The 21,666-nt window shown below is 47.6% G+C and overlaps 1 protein-coding gene across 1 annotated transcript in view; it reads right to left on the reverse strand.

The window, feature by feature from the left end:
- LOC308632044 (piezo-type mechanosensitive ion channel component 2-like) overlaps positions 1 to 21,666 on the reverse strand; it is a gene marked incomplete at both ends in the record, with an annotated part of 215,161 nt that overhangs the window by 38,846 nt on the left and 154,649 nt on the right. Inside the window, 11 exon segments of the mRNA XM_081263701.1 lie at positions 292 to 509; positions 821 to 853; positions 6,785 to 6,826; positions 9,751 to 9,924; positions 11,337 to 11,485; positions 12,574 to 12,836; positions 13,987 to 14,110; positions 18,387 to 18,482; positions 18,484 to 18,618; positions 19,924 to 20,072; positions 20,897 to 21,035. Of these exon segments, the coding sequence (XP_081119827.1) occupies positions 292 to 509; positions 821 to 853; positions 6,785 to 6,826; positions 9,751 to 9,924; positions 11,337 to 11,485; positions 12,574 to 12,836; positions 13,987 to 14,110; positions 18,387 to 18,482; positions 18,484 to 18,618; positions 19,924 to 20,072; positions 20,897 to 21,035 (1,522 nt within the window).

Here is a 21,666-nt window from a genome sequence, read left to right on the forward strand (position 1 = left end):
CTCCAGAGGCCCTGAACAGGGAGCTGTTCTGTCTGAGGCTTTCTGCCTGAGCCGTAGCAGACACCCCCCTCCTGCCCTCCACAGAAGCTCTGCTTGTGGCTCAGGCGACCACAGCTGGCCCTTAGTATTCTTCAATTCAGAGAGATTCAAAATAAATTACTGGAGCAGAATATTACCACTATAGCAACCCCCTAAAATGAAACCTTCACCTTTCAATCCCCAGAGCGGGTCACACTGAGCTGTGGGGTCAGCGCTCGTCCCCTGGTCTGAGCAGCTGCTGGTAGTGGTTACCTGACATTTCTTCCTCCTCCTCCGACTCCTCCTCTTCGTCTTCTCCCTCCTCGGGCTCCTCGCTGCCCGCCCCAAGCTCGCACTTCTCAACCTTTCCAGGGCTGCCCTCTGTCTTCTCATCTACGAGTTCGGCCAGTTTCTTCCCCTGGGGCCTCTCCAGGCTGGCGGTCAGGTGCATCACGGCAAGGTCTGGGAGGCTTCCCTCGGGGTGGGCCAATCTGTGGGCAGAGAGCAGCTGCGTCAGGAGAGGAAGGCGTGCAGGGCTGGTGTGAGTGAGGGGCAAGTCAAAGAGAGGCCCACGGGAGAGTCGGTGCATGAGCAGAGGCCTGGCAATGTGGTGCCTGTATCTTGCCACTGGTTGGCCTAGGTTAGCCTTTCTTATTCAGTTCTGGTGGTTGGTCAGGAATGAGAGCTATCGACACCTAAACTTGACATTGTTCCCAGAGGAGCAAATGGTCAGAGTTTAGGACGAAGAGGCATGAAATGTGTCGTGGGAGCGAGCATTTCATGGCCTCACAGGGGGACTTACTCATTTTGGTGGATTGGTAATTTTTTCTTGATGCTGCTCAAAGTAATTGAAATAGAAAGGAAAAAAAGGAGATGAGAACAGAGGAGTTATAAGGAAGTCAGAGATCACACGTCATGCCACATTTCACCCGCATTGCATTCCTGAGCGCTGGGCAGCTGTGGCCTGAGGCCAGGTGCATTCAGCCTGTGTGGGCAGCGAGCTCTCGCTAGGGACCTGGGCTTGGCAACTGACCCGAGAGTGGTCAGCTCTGTAAAGGAGGGTCCGTGTAGAACACTAAGGCAGAGTGTACCCTGCTCTCTGAGCAACTCAACCGACCATCTTGCAGGAACCACGTCGGTGACAGGTTAGGTTAGTTTTCTCCACCTCTTACAGGACGTGTGCTCAGTGCACCTTGGCAGGGATGAGCCCACTCCACCAGCGTCTGAAGCCACGTGCTTCAAATGCTTTCAGGAGTTCCGGGGTCTGCATTGCTCAGCCTGAGGATTGCAGACATAAGCTGTGCATGGGCAGCTGGGCAGGGGGAGGAAGGCAGGGAGCTTCCAGCCATCTGGGCACTGTGGCTGATTCCACAGTAGACACACCTGCCTTGTGTTCTGTGTTCTCGACACAGAGTCTCTCTGTTGCCCAGGATGTCCCTGAACTCCTGGGTTCCAGTGTGCCTCCTGCCTCAGCTTCCTGAGTAGCTGGACTACAGGTCTGTGCCATGGTGCCTGACCTCCTGCTCTTTTTTAAAAAGCATAATGTGTATTAATATTCAAATAGATGCCTTAAAGAGCCCACCCCCTTGTGGACAATACAGTCCATCCTAGGGAAAAGCCTAGTGGAAATCATAATGATCTTCATTTGCAATAATTAATGCATGAATTTCAGCCTGATCATAAGAGAACAGACAATTTAAAAAGTTTTACCCACATAATTGTACACTCTGAAAAAAAATTATTTAGCCTTTCTGAAATTCAGTAAATTTTCTGTAAAAATGAGTTGATTCAGCTGGGTAAAGTCTTAAGCTGTTTCAAGCCACAGTTTCATATTTTAAAGCATGCCTGTCATTTTGGGGAGCCACTTGTAACGAGTCGGCATTGTTAGCCTTTCAAGACAGTCATCACTCAAAAACATCCCTTTCTCAGTGGGGTCAAGTGGTTCATGACAATATGCCAGAAGCAAGTGGATCACCTATGCCCAAGGAGCCTGGGACAGGGCTCCACTCTGGGAGCAGGAACTCTGCCCACATGGCGCTCCCAGATCTTCTTAAGCCACTAACTGACCCCTTCAACTTCTTGAAAGTCCACTACTCTTGGAACTGCAGCTCCATTTCTTTGACACTAGTGTAGCACTTGGAACCTCTGGGTGCACACTGCTGCCCCAGCTTGACAGTTCTGTGTTTTGAACGTGCTTGGGTGTGGAAGCAGTAGCCCCAAGGAGAGTGCCCATGTCCCTATGTACTGCTCTCTTCTGCATTGGGAAGACACCTCTTACTATAACAAGGAACCTGATGGTGGTTAGTGGGGACATGTGTCCCCACTGAGTGTGTCAGATGCCTGCCACCATTGTAAGCTGATGAGCAGATGCCTTTCTAACCCTGGAGTGAGACCCCAGCCACCAGGCCATCCTACAGCTGCTTCTATGGCTCTTTAAATCAAATGCTTTGTGTTTCTTCCACACAAAGAAACGTTCATTCTATCTCAATTAGCAACATGCCCAGACTGCCACATCACAGGCAGTCAACACTGAGTACGGACGGCTGAGTGACGGAGTCCAGGGAGACACTGGGCTGAGCCTATAGGGAGCAGCCCTTGGAGACACCATCATCTACGAGACCTGCTTCTGGAAACTGGTGGTAGTTTGCATAAGGTCTGGGACTGGACAGAACTGGGGACAGAGGAGACCTGGGGCCAACCTGACACCGAGCCCCACTCCCCAGGCAGCCTAGCCTCCGGATTTACAATGGCTGGCAGAACAGAGCAGAGGGGACCCATGTGCCAGCTACCATTTGGAGCCATCTGAGCAATCAGATGACTTACGAGTCAGGTGACACTGCAAAACTACTTAGCCTGTCTCTCAAGTCTCAGTCTTCAGGTCTGTAAAGTGGAAATGACTGTGTCTGCTTCATAGAACTTCTGGAAAATTAAAGCAGTTTCCATAAGTGCTGAACACACTGCTTACATATACAGGAAGGATTTTAAAGCAAGGAACCATCTTCTACAGGCAGATTTCATACATTAGGTTTCACAACCATGTCATAAGTCTGTCCTGATAAAAAGGCAGAATTCAAAGAGTGCCTGGCTGAGCCTCATCAACCAGGACAGGGAAGATGCACCCGTGGACGGCAGTTCTGTCATCGGCATGTTCCTTCACAGAACTCGGGTATGCCAAAAAGGCCATTCAGAAGAAAACCAGCTAGGATTTCTCCCTGGGAACCTGTCTCCAAGCATTCCCTGGCCTTGTGCACTCTGCTCTGTGTACAACTTCGCTGTGCATGCAGTGAGGGCTGGGGAGCCGAGGGCTGGGCTGCAGACACCCACCTCAGAGGCTCAGTCAGCTGCAGTTTGCTGGAGCCAAAAGTCATCCTCATGCTTCTGAAAAGACTGGGTGCCACAAATGAGTCGTTTTGTTCCTCTAGCAAATAAAAAAAGAAGATCTCGACTTTTTCAAAAATGATAGTAAAAGGCACACTCTCATGAAGACACATTCCCTGGAACTCCATGCCACAGAACTTACAACACTTGCGATTTTTTTTTACTGATCATCTTGTGCAAATTATTTGATGATCAGATGAAGGATTTTTCCTTTGGGACTCCAAAGAGACACAGTGAAAGCTCACAGGATTCTCAAGAAGCTCCCTTCTCTACCTCCTTAGATCAAATGCTTTGTGTTTCTTCCACACACAGAGTTCATTCTATCTCCTTAGTTTCTTGATTTTTACAGATATTTTATTTCCTTGCTTTATTATGATTCAGGTTGTGAGCTCTCAATACTTGTGGTTCTCTATTTTTGCGCCAGGAAAGCCAAGGGACCTGTCAGTCTGTCCATGCACGCCTTCCTGCCTTCCTGTCCATCCTCAGGGCGTGCTTCCTTATCTGCACCTACATCATTTCATCTTAAGTGTGTGTTGGGGACTCTCTCCGGGAAGCTAGAGATTCAGTCCTGCACCCTGAGCTCCTCTGCAATGCAGGCTCCTTGTGCTTGGTGCACAGTGGGACTCTTTCAATGCTGGGCAAGACATTTATACCCTGGAGACATGTTCTCTTTGAAACAGAAGAAACAAATTATGTAACACAGAGTGATGAAGACATTTAATTATTGACTTGACTTGGAAACAACTACATATTAAGCCAGTCTCCACTAAGAAAAATGGAAATTCTGCCATCGTAAAATCTCCATATTTAAACTCTCATTCTTTTTTCAATAATATTACTTTGGAACATGTGAAATGCAAATTGTAATTACCCATTTCATTAGATGATTAGAGAAAAGGAGATATCTTGTGTTAGGTACAGGACAGGCTGAATAAGTTGTCTGCAGGGCATGCCAAACAAAGTTAGCTGCAGGATGACCTGGCCACTCAAACCCTCTGTCTGGTTCTTTATCACCTGTTTGCTTCAAGCCCAAATGCCCAAGCCCCCACTCAAGGCTGAACACTCAAACCCCCCCCCAGCTCAAGGCTGAACTCTTAACCCCCCTTGTGCCAACAAAGCAGCTTGCAGACCCAGAGACCCAATTAGAATTTGGCTTTAAAAACTCCCTCTTGTGGGGCCCCTCTCTCTTGCTCTCTCTCTCTCTCTTGCTCTTGCTCTCACTCTTGCTCTCTCCCTCTCCATCTCTCCTCTTCTCTTTTCATTCCTCTTTCTCCTCTCTCTTTCTTTCTCTCTCTCTCTTTCTTCTCTTTTGCATTGCTGCAATAAAGCTCTCTTGGTTGCTCCGAGTGTTGTGGTCACTTTCCTTTCATCTTGCAAATTCATTATGTTTATAATGCCTGTAATATTTAAAATAGAATATATTGTTTGGCATAAAGTATTTTCTAGAACTCACAATCACTTTTAGAAGATTGTATTCACATAAAAGCAATTGATTTATGAATTTAATACCACATATCAAGCCTATATGGTAGTGTTTCCTCCAAAAAAATATCAACTAAGTAAGACTGGATATGATAGTCTCAACCTCTGTAAACATCAGTGCAATGGACCTTAATCCTGTTAAAATATTCTAATTCACACTGTTTACTAAATCAATTGGAATTTCCCTACAATTAAAAAGAAAAGCTGCTTTATTATAATCTCATCACTATGAGATTCTCAACACCCTCTCCTACCTCACATCTTGTAAGGTGAGCTGTAGATTTTAATCAACCTATGGAGAATTGTAGGTAAACCTCCTCTTTAAATTCAGAATTAACATTAATAAGCAAACTTTTCTCTTTGTAAAACAAACAATCTTGAGCATAAAGAAATCAATTTTGAGGGAAAGACAGCTCATGCACGATCCTCTCCTGGGGAGGAGCTGTGGAAGGTGGGCATGCTGGGCACACACCACAGAAGCACCTGGTGCCCAATGGGAACCGGCTTCTCAGATCCTGTTCCTCTGGGGCCTGGCACTACCTGCCTGGGTGGCTCTGAACCTTCACACCTCTGAGGGCCATAGTAAGCTCCCTGGCCTTGGGATGTGGACTGCAGGCTGGAGTGACTAGTGTGGTCGAAGCCACACCAGCTGCTGCCCAGGGAGACCTCAGAGCAGTTCCCGGTCTTCCCTCATGCAGCCAATGTCCATTGCCCAAGGCAAACACCCAGTGCTTTATGAGCACCATGGAGAGGCAGGGAGGTGGCCCTTTGTGTGGAAGGGCGGGCTGGGCAAGTTGCTGGAGAGGTCTAACTGGAGCCTGTGCCTCCTCCTGCAGTCAGCTAAACCCTGCGGTTGACTCAGAGGCTTCTGGCACCCACCAGCTCCCTTCCCTCCTCGCTCTGCAGGGACCTCTCCTTTTACACTACCTTCTGGACGTGTCACCTCCAATACCTTGTTCTTTGGTTGTCTGCCCAGGAGAAAAGTGAATGGAAAATGAACAAGTGTTTGGAGAGTTGTCGTGTGTTAACTGGGCTTATTTTAAAATGCATGTTTCCATCAAGGACACAACTGGTATTACAAGAGGGAACAATTCAAGTCACCTATTAACAATGGCAGAATGGTTGGAGTCAGCCAGACCCACAGGCCTTCCCTGTGCTGGGTGGCACTGTGAGGACAGAGCACTCTTTTGCTTGTGTGCACTGCCTGCTTTACCTCCCCAGGGAGTGGGGCATCTCAAATGGGGCTGAGTCCCAGGGCCATCTCTGCACTGCTGCAGGATGTGGACACACTGTGAAATCCTCGTCAAGACTGTCCTGATCTTTTAAAGTAGAGGTTTATTTTAAAAATTGATATTTTAAAAATCGTGTGTTGTTCTGAATATTTGCATTTCTTTCAGGAAACATCTAGGGAGCATCAGCTGATGGGTAAGGGCACGGGGTATTGTTGCTGAATGGTCAGGGCGCCGTGCAGGGGAGCTCGTGCCTCTAGCCAGGGAGGTAGGGCAAGCAGGCGGTGGAGGACTGGAGCCAGTCAGGAGAGCAGCAGTGACCTCACAGGAAGGGCATGGGTCTGGCAGCAGGTTTGGCATTGACAGGAGGGTGTGTGGAAGAGCCGTTCTTCAGCTGCGCTCTCGACCATGTGGCCAGGAGAGAGAAAAACTCAGCCTTGAACGCGGTCTACCAAGAGCAAACCTAGGTTGCGCCAGGATGAGACACTGAGCACCAGCTGAAGACCCTGACGGCCCCCACGTGCTGGGAGTCACCCTTGGGGAGGAGCGCCACACGCTGGCGCGAGTGTACCTGGCAGCCCCTCCGCCACCTGACCACAGCACTTCTCATTTACAAAGCGGTGAAGAGTTCAACACAGCAAGAAAGTCTGAAAGACAGAAAACACAGGAGTACCCACCTATTGATGATGAGATACATGTGCCCATTGACTTTGGCGTGACTGTGGTGAGAGGCAGAAGCACAGGATGCAGAAGGAGAGAGAGAGAGAAAGAGAGAGAGAAAGACATTAGGCAGAGCAGCATGGGGGCTCTCCTGGCCTCCTGGCCTCCTGGCCACAGTGCCATCGCCTGCAAGGGTTGGTGTCAGGAAGGACAGTATGAGCAGCAAGAGTGGCAGCAGCACTGCCAGACACATAGGAGTAGTGCTGAGGACACAGTGGCCCTGGCCACCCCACCGCCCGCCTCATACACCTGGGAGGATCAACCCTCAGACTTCTCAAGACAGCTTGTCAAAGGAAAGATGAAAGATTAAAATTTGCTCCTTTCCCAGAGTTAAAAGAGTCCTATTAGGTAACCACAGTCAACGTATTTTCTCTAAGATCTTCTAAAATTTAGGTTCAAAAAAGACATTGCTTTGTTTCTATGTGCAAGACAATATTTTCTAACATGAATCATGGATATGTTGCAGTGACACAAGAGTAATGGGTCTCTAAGGAACTTTACTAAACTATTACCAGTTACACATTATGTAATCAGCATATCATTGCTATGCTATAACATCATATTATTGTCGATAGACAAGTGAAAAGACATTCCAGAGGTTCCTCAGTTAGAGTTGATAATAGTTTCTTCTTGTGTACATCATAAAACCGTTTTCAGAAAGCTAACTTTGTAAAGTCTGTAAGGCTAAAGAAAACAAATTCAGCTTTGTACACACACACACACACACACACACACACACACACACACACACACAGGTGGGGATGGTTAGTTGGATTTTTGATAGAAACAACACTGTTGTGATCAATTTCATGACTGCCAGGGGTTGGTTATTCACAACTTGTGGGCCATGTTTTTTTTTTTTTTTTTTTTTGGTAAAGCATCCAGAGAGGTGAGAGTATAGAACAAGGCTTGAATCCTGACTCTACAAACAATTCTGTTTCTCTACCACTTTAATTTTCATTAAAATTGTTCAGGATTTGGGGACAGAAATACTTTAAGGTAAAAATTATTAGTGAGAAAAATACTGCAATATAAAAGAGTTGCTAAAATATTATATATATATACATATATATATGTGTGTATATATATATATATATATATATATATATATATATATATATATATATATTATTCAAAATTAACTTTTGGGGGCTTTTCTATTGAACTCTGCATGAAACCCCCAAACACCACCTGGAGTGAGTTCCTTAATTTCCCTAAGGCCCTTTTCCCACGGCCCTGAGAGTGAAATCCCATGAGCTGCAGTTTCAGGGCTGTGTTTATACACCCTCTTCTCGTTCTCCCAGTTTTCTTGTACAATTCACTGGTGAGGGGACACTCAGGGTGAGGCCAAGCCATGAGGATGGGAAGTAGGATGGGGTGATGGTCCTTGAGGTCTGCTGTCCCTCTTGTCCTGTGAGAAGGGCAGGAGCTGGGAGGCTGAGGCCAAGGACACATGGGGAAGTGGCCCCCAAAGCTGTGTAGTGGAGCCCAGTGCACACAGGGACAGGAAGCTCCGTGCAGCACTCAGTTCTCACTTGCAACCTGAATGAGCAAGAACACTGAGGAGCCACATTGTCCTCTGCAAAGCCATGCTCCTGAAATCTTGCTGAAAATCTGGAAGAGGGTGGCCCATGTCTCCATGTGACCAGGCAACAGAAGACCAAGGCACATGGCAATGGTAAGGCAAGAAGAGCCCTGCAGTCTGGGGGGCTTTGATGAGAAGCAAGTGCTCATGAGAGGGATGTAAAGCATTTAGAGGTAAAAAAATCTAAGCATGTGACCAGCAAAGACCGACGATGACATCTCTTCCACAAACATGCAAATCTGCCAAAAAGGTTTTCTTAATTATTGGAAGTCACTTTTGAAAACAAGTAGCCTTACAATTAAATAAAGCCAGTACATAGCTGGAGTTGAATATTTAATGCTGGTTTCACCCATAGTTATCACATCCATGTCAAAAAATTGTCCCACTATCATTTCTCTAATTATTGACAGCTGTTAGTTTTTTACACGAGTACTCTTTACAAATTTTAAAACTTAGTGTGATTTTTCCTGTCAGCAAGACTACCTATGGGGTCCCCAAACTTCTAATAACATCTTTATTTTTCCTAGTGTCTGATTATCACTAAAGGAAGTAAGTACACAGCACACAGGGATTCTGAGCCCCTGACCCTGCTCATGAGGTGGGAGATGGTGCAGGGCACATTGGCGGGCGAGACCTCTTGGCCTTCCTGGTTGGTAGCGACTGACATGCTGACGGTGGTCTGGAACACCCTCAGAATGAAACTAAGTAAATCTTAGTTCAAACTAAGCAAATTAGGAAAGCAAATCTACTGATCATAAGGATTATATCATATTTTCATCATTTCATTCCAGCTCCTGTTAGAAAGTGTTGGAAGGTTAAAATTTCCTGAGAATAGAATGAAATCCTACTTCATTTGCTACTGATGTGCTCATTTCCCCCCTTGAACTCAAAGAGCTAAAGGGAATTTTCACCTGGGGTTGGTATACTCTTTTTTTTTTTTTTTTTTTTGAACCAGGAATTGAATCCAAGGGCACTTAACCACCAAGCCACATCCTCATCCTGCCTCAGCCTCCTGAACGGCTGTGATAACAGACCTGCGCCATGGCCAGCTCTGTGTACTCCCACTCAAATAGCACCTTTCTCCCTTCGAGCTCAGCAAGTGTTTTCTAGGGAACTGAATCATGGGCCACACTGGAGCCCCTGAGGAAAAACACCGTTAGCGTCCATCAGATGGATGCTTGTCATTTTCCTGTGGCGGGATGGTGGCTTCCACAGAGCTTGGTAATTGTGCCCTGATGACCATTGTAAAGCGCTGACCATCACTGGAAGGGAGAGCAGCAGCCCAGGTGGGTCCCAGGGCTGCCTAGGGACGAGGGAAGCACCTCTCTGGTGGCTCACCTGTAGATGGTGTTGTCCTCCTTCCTGGGGATGGACTTGAGGTCTGTGAGTTCTAGGAAGCGGTCGTGGAAGTAGTGGAGGTGCAGAATGCACACCAGCAGGAAGGAGGTGGGGATGAAGATGCGCGTGAACAGTTCTGCCACAGTGAACTGCTTCAGGCCCAGATCCTCTAGCCTGGAAGGGACAGAGCAAGAGCAGGAACCTTCTTAGCAGCGAGGACACCGTCTTCTCCTCAGCCATACTAGTCTCTCTCTCTCACCACTGGCCTCACCCCTCTCCCACACAGTCCACCAGTCCAACCCGCCAGGCTTCAAAATGGTCCACACAACCTGGACGGGGCCATCTTCCTTAGTTCAGCCTCAGTCCCTCTTGAATGGATCCTTTGGTACCTCTGGACACTGAAGTATCTCCAGCACTCAGCTTTGAGTCTCCTCTCTACCTGTGCCTTCCCCTGGTGATCTCACCTAGTCCCTGGGTTTGTACACCAGCTGCACGCCCAGGATCAAGTGTCCACCGTGGCATGGCCTTCTCCTGGGTCCTCTCCTACCCAATCTCTACTGCAGCATGTCTGCTCATAGGTATTTCACATTTGAGGTTTTCAAAACTGTTCTTTGTCTTCCTCTTCTTTGTGAAGCCGTTCTCCACCTCCCTGACCCCCATTCATGGTCTTCCTCGGACCAGTAAGTGGCCTAACAGTGGACCCTGCATGAAATCCACAAGTCGGAAGTCTTTGATTCTCTCCTTCACATCACAGCCATGGTGTCTGCTTCAGCCTCCTCTGTACTTCCCAAATCTGCCTTTTTTGCTATCTGTCTTTGCCACCTTAGATTCCAGGTGGACCATGGTCACTTCTCCCAGGACCAGGGCTACTGCCTGTGAACTGTCTTATTTCTATTTGCATTGCACTTTCTGTCAGTCAAGGATCTTTCAAGACTTAAAAAAAAATTCCAATAAGAGGAAGATAGCAGCCACCTGCCCTGAGCCACCAGCACTCCTCCCCTCCCATTCCTCCTGGCTTCTGCAGGGACCTTCCTTCCCCTCTCTGAAGGCCCCAGGCCAGCCCTCTTCCCCCTCAGGGCCTCTGCCAGGAGTGCTCGGCCCCCAGACCCAGCTCAGTCCTCCTGAGAAGGTGGCTCTGATCAGCATCAGGGTCAGATGGACTCAGTGAGGCAGGCGGGGCCTCTCCACTTAGGCTCCCCTCCTTGGGCCTGCTGTCCCCTTCACACACTCATCATCCCCCACCCTTCACCAGCTGGGGATGAGCTCACACCCACTGCAAGGTTTTCATTTGTCCTTCTGCTAGAATAGATGCTGCCCGGGTGAGAGGGCCCTCCTGGCTCCCTGCTGCACCTCCTGGCAGAGGGGGCCCTGGAGGAGCCTTGGTGAACACACCCTGAGCATGCCCGTCTAGCCCCGTGGGGAGCCTTTCCTTTCAGAGCTCCTCCTTGCCACTCAGGACACAGTGACAGCATCACGTTTTGCCAAAATCTTCCCTAAAGTTTTTTTTTTTTTTTTGAACAATATGCATTCAAATCACCGCCCTCTCCCCGTCACTTCCACATCCCACTGTCACCCAGATCACTTACTTTTCTTTTTTCAATCCGGTCATGTTTTGCCACAGGCCTGGGAAGTTTTCAAATTGATATGTGTATATAAAGATAAGCACCAGCATAGTGTAAATAACCACGGACATCCAAAAATATTTTAGAATTTTCCTCCACCATTCATAGTGCACCTGGGAATCAGATATCGAAAAGCAAAGGAGATGAAGAGCAGTTAGAGGAAAACCCACAAAAGTATTTGGTTTCTTTAGGACAAATGATCATAGACAAAAAAAGGGTCTGAAAATACAGTTCCTTCATTTTTAGTTCTTCCACATTTTGTTTCTTATTTCAGTTGGTGGATCTGGGGGAGAAGCTCCGATCCCAGTTCTACTGGCCCTGCGGCCTTCGGGTAAGTGTCTGGACCCAGCTGGGCTTTGTCTCCTCCTCTGAAGTCTGCTTCCTGTGGGGTGGTTATGCAGATGGAGTGGACAAGAGGCCTGTGATTCCCAGCAGCCTGTCATATGTCTCGGAGGCACTAGGGAACGACAACTGCTGCTCAGAGGTCTGCTCAGAGTACACATGTCACAGCCCCAGGGAGTAGCCGGCTCTCTTGTCTAAGCTGTGGGTAGTCTTAAAGACATCTGTAGTGTATTGTCAAAGTATTTAAAAGTTCATTAGTTCAGGCGAGACCTTTTTATCTCCATGTGTGACACATTCTTGATTATTGTTTGGTTTATTTGCTATGGGCCTGAAAGAATACTATACCCTTACCCCCGTTCTCTCACTGGGTTCCCTTCTAACCCCAGTTAAAGCTAGGTTTGTGGAGAGGCAAGCTCATCACAGTGTGATCCTTTATAAATGTTAATGAAACACAGAAGCCTGTAAGGGAGTATGCACATGTACGCACATCTACACACCCACACACGTGTGGTTTTCTTAAACCAAAGCCTGAGATACAAGCAAACTAGGAAATCCTCTGTTATTTAAAATTGTCTAGACATTGTTCTTAAATTTCTAAATAGTCAGGTTTTTTTATATCAAGAATTTTTGAAAAAGTTATAAACATTTTTCTGACATTTTAAGAATCTAAAATTTTTAAAAAGAAAACCAGTTGATAATTGTGCTTCCCCACCTCAGGAGTCTCGGGATGCAGTGTTTGATTTCAGCCATGACTCGTGTGATCTGTTTGTGGGGTTATAGCAAGCAAGAGCTCTACAAGGAGGCTCATCTCTTCCTGGGATGGGTATGGGAACTGAGGTCAAGCAAGCCATCCACCCACCTGGTACAAGGCCACACAGAACAGTAACAGCACCATGTAGATGATTTTGTACATGACGATTTTGCCCTCGAAGCTGACGAAGAAGAACATGCCACCACACACGTAGATCCAGTACTTGATGAACATGGCCACCACCAGGTTGCCCAGCACCTTCATGATGTCTTGGTCCTCATCCTCGTCCTCCTGCTCCTCCTCCTGTGCTTCCTCCTCCTCCTCCTTCTCTTTGGGCTCTCCTTCCACCTGTATGTCTTGAAGGTCCTCGTCTGAACGGCAGAACACGACATCATTATCCTTCACTGGTTATCTGACCAGCACCTCACTTTGGCCGTGTGACATTCATGGGACATAGGAGCATGCAATTTATGAGTTACTATATGATTTAGACTGTTCTGTTATTTAATCATTTAAATAACCTAAAATTTAAGAGTTGAAGCCAAATATGATCGATTTAAATTAGATTTACAGAACAATTACAGTTTAAGTCTAAAGCAATTTTATGTATTGGAATTAAGAACACTTCATCTTGCTTTAAAATACTGTAAGATACAGGATTCATATCTGGGTTAGCAAGGATACCTATATTTGAGTAATTTATTCAAACAACCAGTAACTCAGAGTGCAATCAGACCAATGGTTGATCTCAAATGAACCATTTACCAAAATCTACTGGTTGATCATTGTGCTAATCACACATTGGAACTCATATAGCAAGATTTGAGCCTTGTAGACAGACTTATTGCTGGAAAACACCTCGGTGATTAGGGCTAATTATATAAACATGGCGGCTGGCCTGTTTCCTGGCGGTGCCTGGGTTAAGGTGCAGCCCAGCTGCTGTGAATGCTAACAGCGGGGTTGGTCCAGAGCTCTGAGGGCAAGTCCTTCCCAGTTACCTACACAGCAGGCCCCAAACCACAGGGATACTAAAAGAAGCTGTCCTCTTCCCCCCACCCCTCACTCCCTCCTTTGCATTTACTTGGTAGTGTATTATTTTCAGAAAAGAATTTAGACAATGCCAGTTAGTTTCTAGGTTCCATTTTCATTAAAGATGAGTGAGTCCCTGGAGAAACCATGCAATTTTGGGGACCCTTAGTTTCTTCTGTTGGGAATCACTTTGGGGAGATCAAATGAACAGTTTTTAAAAGGCCTCTGTGAACTCTTGTGTGTTCTTTGAAAGTTACACATTATAATGTTGTATTTATTGATTCAAGTTCAAATCTGGCTTCCATTAATCAGGGTTTGTTTTGGTAATGGCTTTATTGAGATGTAATTCACATACCATGCAATTCAGCCATTTAAAGTGTATCACTCAAGGACTGGGTGTAGCTCAGTGTGTAATTTCCGACATATTTGGGGCTCTGTATAACTTTGCTGAGCTCAAGAAGTTGCGGTCACACCCTGTCCACACAAATTTACCTTTCTCTTCATTTTCCTGACTTCCAATTTTGACTTCAGACAGAAGAGCTTCCTTTTCCTGAAGAGCTTTCTGCTCTGTGAGGTGCTGCCTCAGCAGGAGCCAAAAGGTGATAGTGAACAGAATTTGGGACCAGGGAAAAAGCACAATAAGAATTAAGCACAAATCTGCAGCATAAACACACTTCTGCAAATACACCGTTTTCTGCACTGTCCCAGTGGGAGCACGACAAATAACCACCATGGGTGAGATGGTCAAGGTGCCCTTGGGTTTGACAGAGCTGCTGCTGCTCTGCAGTGGGGACTCTTAGGCAGGTGTCCAGGGCCAGCAGAATCTTCAGCACTGTGTGGCCCTGGGAGGAGAAGAGCCAACGAAGGCACGGCCACCTGGCAGGACAGCAGCGCCAGCACCTGGGTCCCTCCTGGGGCTTGTCCTGGAGTGTCTGCCCGACTGTAAGGATGCTGCCAAGTGAGGGGAGGGTCACTTCTCCTGTGACACCCCTTTGACCCCCACAGTGATCCTTAAGAATGCTGCAGATGGGAAAAAAAGTTCACCCCAGAAAACACGCCCCTTATTACTCCCACTGCCTCTGGTGCTGAAGCAAGAGGGGACCCCTGCGCTCACACTACCTATCAGCATTTTCCTGAGCACTGAGGGAAAAGGTGACCCGTGCCTCACTCTTAGGAAATCTGGAACTTGGTTCCTGGTAGGGTTTGTTTTGGTAATGGCTTTATTGAGATGTAATTCACATACCACACAATTCACCCACTTAAAGTGTATCACTCAAGGACTGGGGTGTGGCTCAGTGTGTAATTCAGTGGGTTTTGGTGCAGTCACAAGGTTGTGACTGTGTTACCACTGTCGTAATTGATTATATATATATATATATATATATATATATATATATATATATATATATATATATATTAAATCAATAATGTAATTATTATTATTATTATTATTATTTGATACTGGGGATCAAACCCAGTGCTTCATTCATGCTACACAAGCACTCACCACTGAGCCATCCCTCCAGCCTGAAAACTGTTCAATCTCCTCAAAAAGAGGCACCAAAGAGGGACCTCCTCTTCTTCCTGTGACTCCAGTCAACCAGGGATTTCCTTTTTGCTGTATGGATTAGCCCAACCTGGACATTTTAAGTCAAGGCCTTGTGTAGCCACCTCTCTCAGCAGTGTAGGTGTACTCCTGTTGTGGCACGCACGGCCCTGCATTCCTCCTCCTTACTCCACACTGCTCCATGCACAGGTGCACACTCTGCATGCATACGCGTGGGCTGATAGGCACGTGGGCACTTTGTTTCATAGCTTCGATGGCGAATGCTGCCTGACCACTCAGGCCTGGGTTTCTGTGCACCTGTGTCTTCCATTCCCCCCGGGTGAGGGCCTTGCTGGTCTCATGGTGATTCTGTGTTTGACTTTTTAAGGAACAATGACTGCGGAACGTTTTCCAGGTGCTGCACCAACTTACATTCCCACCAGCAGCACACACGTCCCAATGACCTCAGTCACACCTGTTGTCTTTTATTATGGCCTTCCTGGTGGCTGGGAGTGATAGCTCTCATCTAAGCTTTTTTGTTTGTTTGTTTGTTTGTTTTTTACATAAGAAGGCTTTATTTGCAGGGGAACAGGAATTTAACCAAAGGGCCCAGATCCCATGTCATCAACAGCCTCCTCAGACTCCTCCTGGTCTCTCCTCTCCTTTGCTGCAGCAGGAGCTGCTGAGCCAGGGGCGGCACAAACAGCCGCAGCCACACCACTCTGCGGGTACACTGGCAGGTTTGCCAGTACCAGGCTAGGACGGTGCTTTTCCATGCAGCTCACTGATAGATAACCTTGCTGAGCAGGCCATCATCCACCTTGAGGCCCATGCTGTCCAGGATCTTCTGATGTCCTTGGTGCAAGGGGAGGAGGTGCCCCTGAGGGTGGCCAGCAGATAGGAGTGACAAAGTGCATGTCAGTGGTGGTGGACTGGCCTCCCGTGTGCAGCCTTGGTGTGGCAGGGAGCCTCATCGTAAGCTTTTAATAAATATTTGCCAAAGAAATTAAAGAATTAAAAAGGCAAATGAACAAGTCATAGCTTTGTGAATATAATAGAACCCCTAAATCACACACACAATTTTTTTTTGGATGCTGGGGATGGATTTTCACTTAGGGTAACTGCCCATTTCACTCTCCGTGGGGCGTTCACATGAACAGGCAGCAGGAAGTCCTGCTGAGCATGACCAGGACCCTAGGAAGTCAAAAGCCAGACCACCTGCGATTCTAAAAACCTGGCATGAAAATCCTGGAGGGCGCCAGGAGTTGACTATGGCAATAAACAGAAAGGAATCTGCTTCTGTCACCTGTGTTCAGAGAGGTCAGCAGCAATGTGCTGGGGAAAGCACCCTGGAGGCCAGGCTTTAGAAGTGGGGTCAATGCCATCTGGGGGCCAGGAAGAGACAGGCTCCGGGATGCTGCAGACCATGCCATCTGTCTGGGAGCCTGCAGAGCTTCTAGGATGGAGGCCTGATCCTTCCTTTCTCTCCTTACCCAACCGTGACTCACCAGCACTCTGTAAAGTGTGCTTAGAAAAGTGTTTGGAAGACATCATTATGTTGGAGGGTCAATGAGCCTGTGTCATTAATGTCTTTGACAAAAATCTTGCTCTTTTCCCCCTTTTAAAACCCCCAGTTGCATTAAAATATAAATAGAGATCCTAGCTTCCAGGAATTAGTGTTTTTAAAAAAATCATTAACAAATTTAATCACCAAATAACATTTCCCTTCAAAGAATTGTTAATTCTAATTAGCCAGGAGGGAGCTCAGCTAGGGAGTTGGTGCTGTCTGTTGTCTTTGAGAGTCCGAATCAGGTTGTGATGAATTCACACAGTCAGAAGGCTACGAGTTCGAATTTCTCTATGATCTTGAATTTCTCTTATAGAAGACAACTGGATTACCCGAGGAGTGAGCTGTGCCTGTGGTTGGGAGGAGCCCAGGGAGGAGGTGGAAGGAAAGCCCCCAGGTAAAGGTACTGGTAGGAGGCTCTTCCACAGGACCAGCGGGGACGGAAGTGGAGTGGGTGAGTGAAGGGAATGTCTGGCCCACACACAGGAGATGTTGTCTCGCCTCTCCTTCGGGCTTGCACCTGTTAGGAAATTTTTCTTTTACACAATAGCCTTTTGTCAAAAACTGTCACAGGAGCAATCTCTGTCCAGTCCAGTCAGCCCCTGTCTACAGCCAGCTGGGATTGGATAGGGGGTGTCTGGTGACCTTCACGTGGTTGCTCCCGAAGAAGGTGAAGTTCATGGGCGTTACCTCAGCCCTCTCCAGAGACACAGATTTTCTTCATCTTGTGGAGAACAACCTTCAAGGCTCATGGAATGTTCAGACCTGATTGATTTTACTACCTCAAGACACAGTCATCAACCAGAGATGTGTATGGCACCTGAGAGAACGATCAAAGCTTGCCAACGGAGAAAAATGCCCCTTTATTGAGGCAGCTCTGCATATTTATAGAGCCGAGGGTGGTCTGAGAGTTGTCATGGGGCGCTTTTTGATTGGTGGGTAAGGATCAGGTGAGCCAGCAGGACTAGTCTGATTGGTGGGTAAGGATCAGGTGAGCCAGCAGGGCTAGTCTGATTGGTGGGTAAGGATCAGGTGAGCCAGTAGGGCGAGTCTGATTGGTGGGTAAGATCAGGTGAGCCAGCAGGGCTCATCATTGGACAGCTCTTCTTGGGAGATGGGGAAGTTAGTCTTTGCAGCCAGGGCGACTCCCAACAGCACCTACCATTTTGTTAACAAAAAAAGATTATAAATGGGGTCTCCCAACCTTCTGAAATAAAAACTATTGAGACAGCCAGTGAAATAAATGAGCCAGGAAGAGATTATGAATGATCTGACCACAGGTGAAGGCAAATCAGTAGAGGAAAAAAAGCAAGTGTCATATTTAATTTTGCTATTAAGAATGTGTTTTAGGACAGGATTGGAGTAAACACATTGTTAATAATAAATGCTTGACTAAAATAGCAATGTGCTAATAAGTCAATTTTACAAATTAATAATCAATCCAAGAAAATCCTCTAGCCCCTTGAGATATTTTATATTGTATTTTTCTGTTTCACATTGTATGTTCCTATTTTCATATCTAATAACTATCATATGCTAAAAATAGCTTATACTCTAATTTTTCTCTGAGTAGAAAGTGCTGATATTAATAAGCTAACAGCATGGTGTACTACATGCTAAATTACAGCAGCCTCTAAGCAATGTAAACTATTTCTCACAGGTTCGTGTCTGTTAATTTCTGCAAAGGAGTGAATATCTGGAGCCTAGTGTTATAAGGTTTGCTTCATGTGATGATTGTGATCAGCATGGTTCTGTTTTCTTGATTTTCCATTCACTTACCTTTGATGCAAGCTCTCCTGGCTCTTTCTTTTCTAGAAACCCCGGGACCTTTTTGATTTCTGGAAGTTCAAAGCTCCATATGTACTGCAGCACCAAACAGCAGGTTCGCGTAGACAACCATGAAGGGTGAGCTGATCATGGCGTACTTCCTCCTGTTGTGGATCATCCACAGGGCGCAGGACCAGATGAGCAGCATTAAGGTCAGCCAGCTGTGGTAGGTGATGCTCCAGGCCTGGGGAGAACGGAGGTACCACGTGAGCGCAGGAGAGCACATAGCGGACTGAGGGGGAGAGGCCCACCTGGGCTCAGGTGCAGAGTGGAGGCCAGGGAGAGGTGCTGTGAGGGCCCTGCCCGCGAACCTCCAAGGCAGAGTCAGAGGCCCTGCGTGGTGCCAGCGTGCTCCCTCTGCCACCAACCTCTTCATTTTCACCCTATTTTGCAGAGTCACAAACAACTGTAATGAGCTATCTAAAACCGTTAGTAAAAATGCATGATTAAAATTAAATTAAAATTTATTAAAATTATGTTAGTAACTGACAACTACAATGGTCTGAATTATTTTCCTGAAAATATTATTCTTATGCAAGAGCGTTCACCAAAGATTAGGTGACAGCTGCCATGTTTGTACTCTACGCACACTGAGTGAATTTGTATTCAGTAGTGTGTTTGAAGCCTCACACTCTCTCTCTCTCTCTCTCTCACACACACACACACACACACACACACACACACACACCATGCCAAGCAGATAGAATGTTGCCATTTTTGTATGATACAGGAAAATTATCTTTAAGATAGGGGGATCACAAGTTTGAGGCCAGCTTCAGTAATTTGGTGAGGCTCTAAACAACTTAGTAAGACCCTGTCTCAAAATAAGAAATAAAAAGTGCTGTGGATGTGGCTCAGAGGTAAAGAGCCCCTGCCATTAAATCACCAATACCAAAAAAAAAAAAAAAAAGAAAAAAGAAAAAAGAAATAAAAAGAAAGGAAGAAAGGAAGGAAAGAAAGAAAGAGTCTTGGCCTTTCAATGCCCAGGCAGTTCACTCCGGGTTTCCATAGTTAGGAAGAAGAACCCATGTTGTGCTGTTTACCATGCTGAGTTCCAGGGCAGTTGGGCTGTTCAGCCTCTGCTTTATATTCCTTAGTCAACACGTGACTCATCTCATGGGCTCCTTGGGCCTCTGCCTCCACCTGTGATCTGGAAGTCACAGAAGCCAGGCTCTTTCACCCAGCAACACTGCGGCTGCACTCAGACGGAACAAGCGCTAAGGACCCTGGCACCTGGAGGAGGCTCTCGGGGCCCCAGGAGGGTGGGGGGACCTGCAGCCCAGGCGGAGTGGAGCCTCCCCTCGGCCAAGGAAAGACGTACCTCCAGCTAGAGAGGGTATTAATATTAAGGAAGGGCTGAGAGAGTTGAAGAGGACACAGTTTTGCAGATTATGGTATAAAAATCCCATGAAAAATGAACGCGGCCGACACTGTCAACCCGTCACTGGGAAGACTGAACCCAGCCTCTGGAGGTGCCACTCACACGCACCATCATGGCGATGAGGGCGCAGATGTAGCTCTGCTTCATGATGAACTGGAACACGGAGACCATGGCGTGGACCTTGACACTCCTCTTCTCCTCCTGGATCCTTTCCTCCTCAAATTCTTCTTTCTCATCCTCTTCTTCCTCTTTCTTCTCTAGATGGACAAACGCGTTACGTAACTCTCGATGCCAACGCCCCACATCTCTTGTGAGTGTCCCCAGGGACAGCACTCCTGTGGCACGTACGGCCTTTAGGGGAGACTTGAGGGGTCGTTCCCAACTAACTGAGCCCCTAGAATTCTCACCATTCCGTCAGCCCTGCTTGGCCGGGGCCAAGGCACCCAGCACCCAGCACTCGGAGGGAAGACCATTTCTACAAGGTGGGCGAAGACAGCCCCTAACCTGGCCTCGAGCTCCCTGCTCCTGTGTTCCTGCCCTGCAGATGCCCTCCCCTGCATGTGGGGGGCTTCCAACAACAAGGCCACTCCTGAAGACTCTGGTATAAGGCCGTGGCTTTTGCTTTGGATGCTTTCTTTCTAGATTGAAAGGGTGACAGATCCCACTCTTGTTCTGAGGGAAGCCAGCCCCAGGGGTAAGTGCCCCTGGAGAGCCCTGGGTGGAGAGCACCTGAGATCTCCAGCCAGTAGCTACACTGCAGGACTTGGACACAGCCCCCCAGGGGAGCCTCCAGCAAGATGGCAGCCCCTCACTGCAGGCTCAGGAGCAACCCAGGTGCAGGAACCAGCCCCTCACCCCGGACCCTGACCCAGACAGTGGTCAGACTGCAACACTAAATGTGCTCCATCATGAAGCAAATGTCCTTCCTTTTTGTTTAAGTTAGGTGGGCTGCACATAAATAGGTGACCGCAGGGGACTTCTGTCAGCAAGAAGAGGAAGCACAGACCCTGGAAAACTCAGGGACCACCTGCACGCCCGTGCACCACCCTGAACGAGACATGCGCCCTGTGTGGCTGGTTACCTGTCGAGTCCTCAGAGGGCTCCCACCGGTACTGGGGGGTGGAGTACAGGTCAGTCTTGGCGGGGCCATTCTCTAAGGGCAGGCTGGGGTGGATGGTGTGGTAGTCCACAGGGTTGCCGTTCACCGTCACAAGCAGGCCCTGCAGGGAGCATGGGGAAGGACACCTGTGACCACAGGGTGAGTTGCAGTGTGGACCTACTTCCTCCCACCCATCCTCCATGCACAACCCCCAGTGACAAGCTGACTGAAAGCTGGATGCCACGGTCAATGACACATATTTTAGCAGGAGGAATCAGGTACCATCTCTCCAAACCTGATCTTAGAGTGACCAGGTGAAATGCACACCTGATCTCGTGGCACGCCTGTGAACCGTGCGATGCACGCCTTGTCCTCAGGATAGACTGCAACTGTCTAGGGGGCCTTCCTGGTCGGGGCTGACCTCTTCAGGTTCAGCTCTTGCCACTGCCCACCTCCCAGCCACCCCTGGTTGTGTGGTCCTTCATGCCTTCCCTGCCCAGCCCAGAGAGTGGGTCCTACCCACTCTCCACACAGCTCTGCACAGGGCAGCTGCAAAAGTCCTTCTGCACCCAGGTGAGATGCTCCCTTCTGGGCTCTCTGCCCAACTGCACTAAGTGCCAACACTGGGATTTTCCCCGTCTGTCCCTGTGGCATTATAAGTTCTGAGATAAACATATAAATACATGTATGTGTATCTCTGAACATGTAAGTCTTCCTTTTTAAAATTATTTAAATTAGTAGAGCTACAGAAC

This window comes from Spermophilus citellus (genome assembly GCF_964194105.1).
Source record: "Spermophilus citellus genome assembly, chromosome: 12".
Classification (NCBI taxonomy): Eukaryota; Metazoa; Chordata; class Mammalia; order Rodentia; family Sciuridae; genus Spermophilus; species Spermophilus citellus.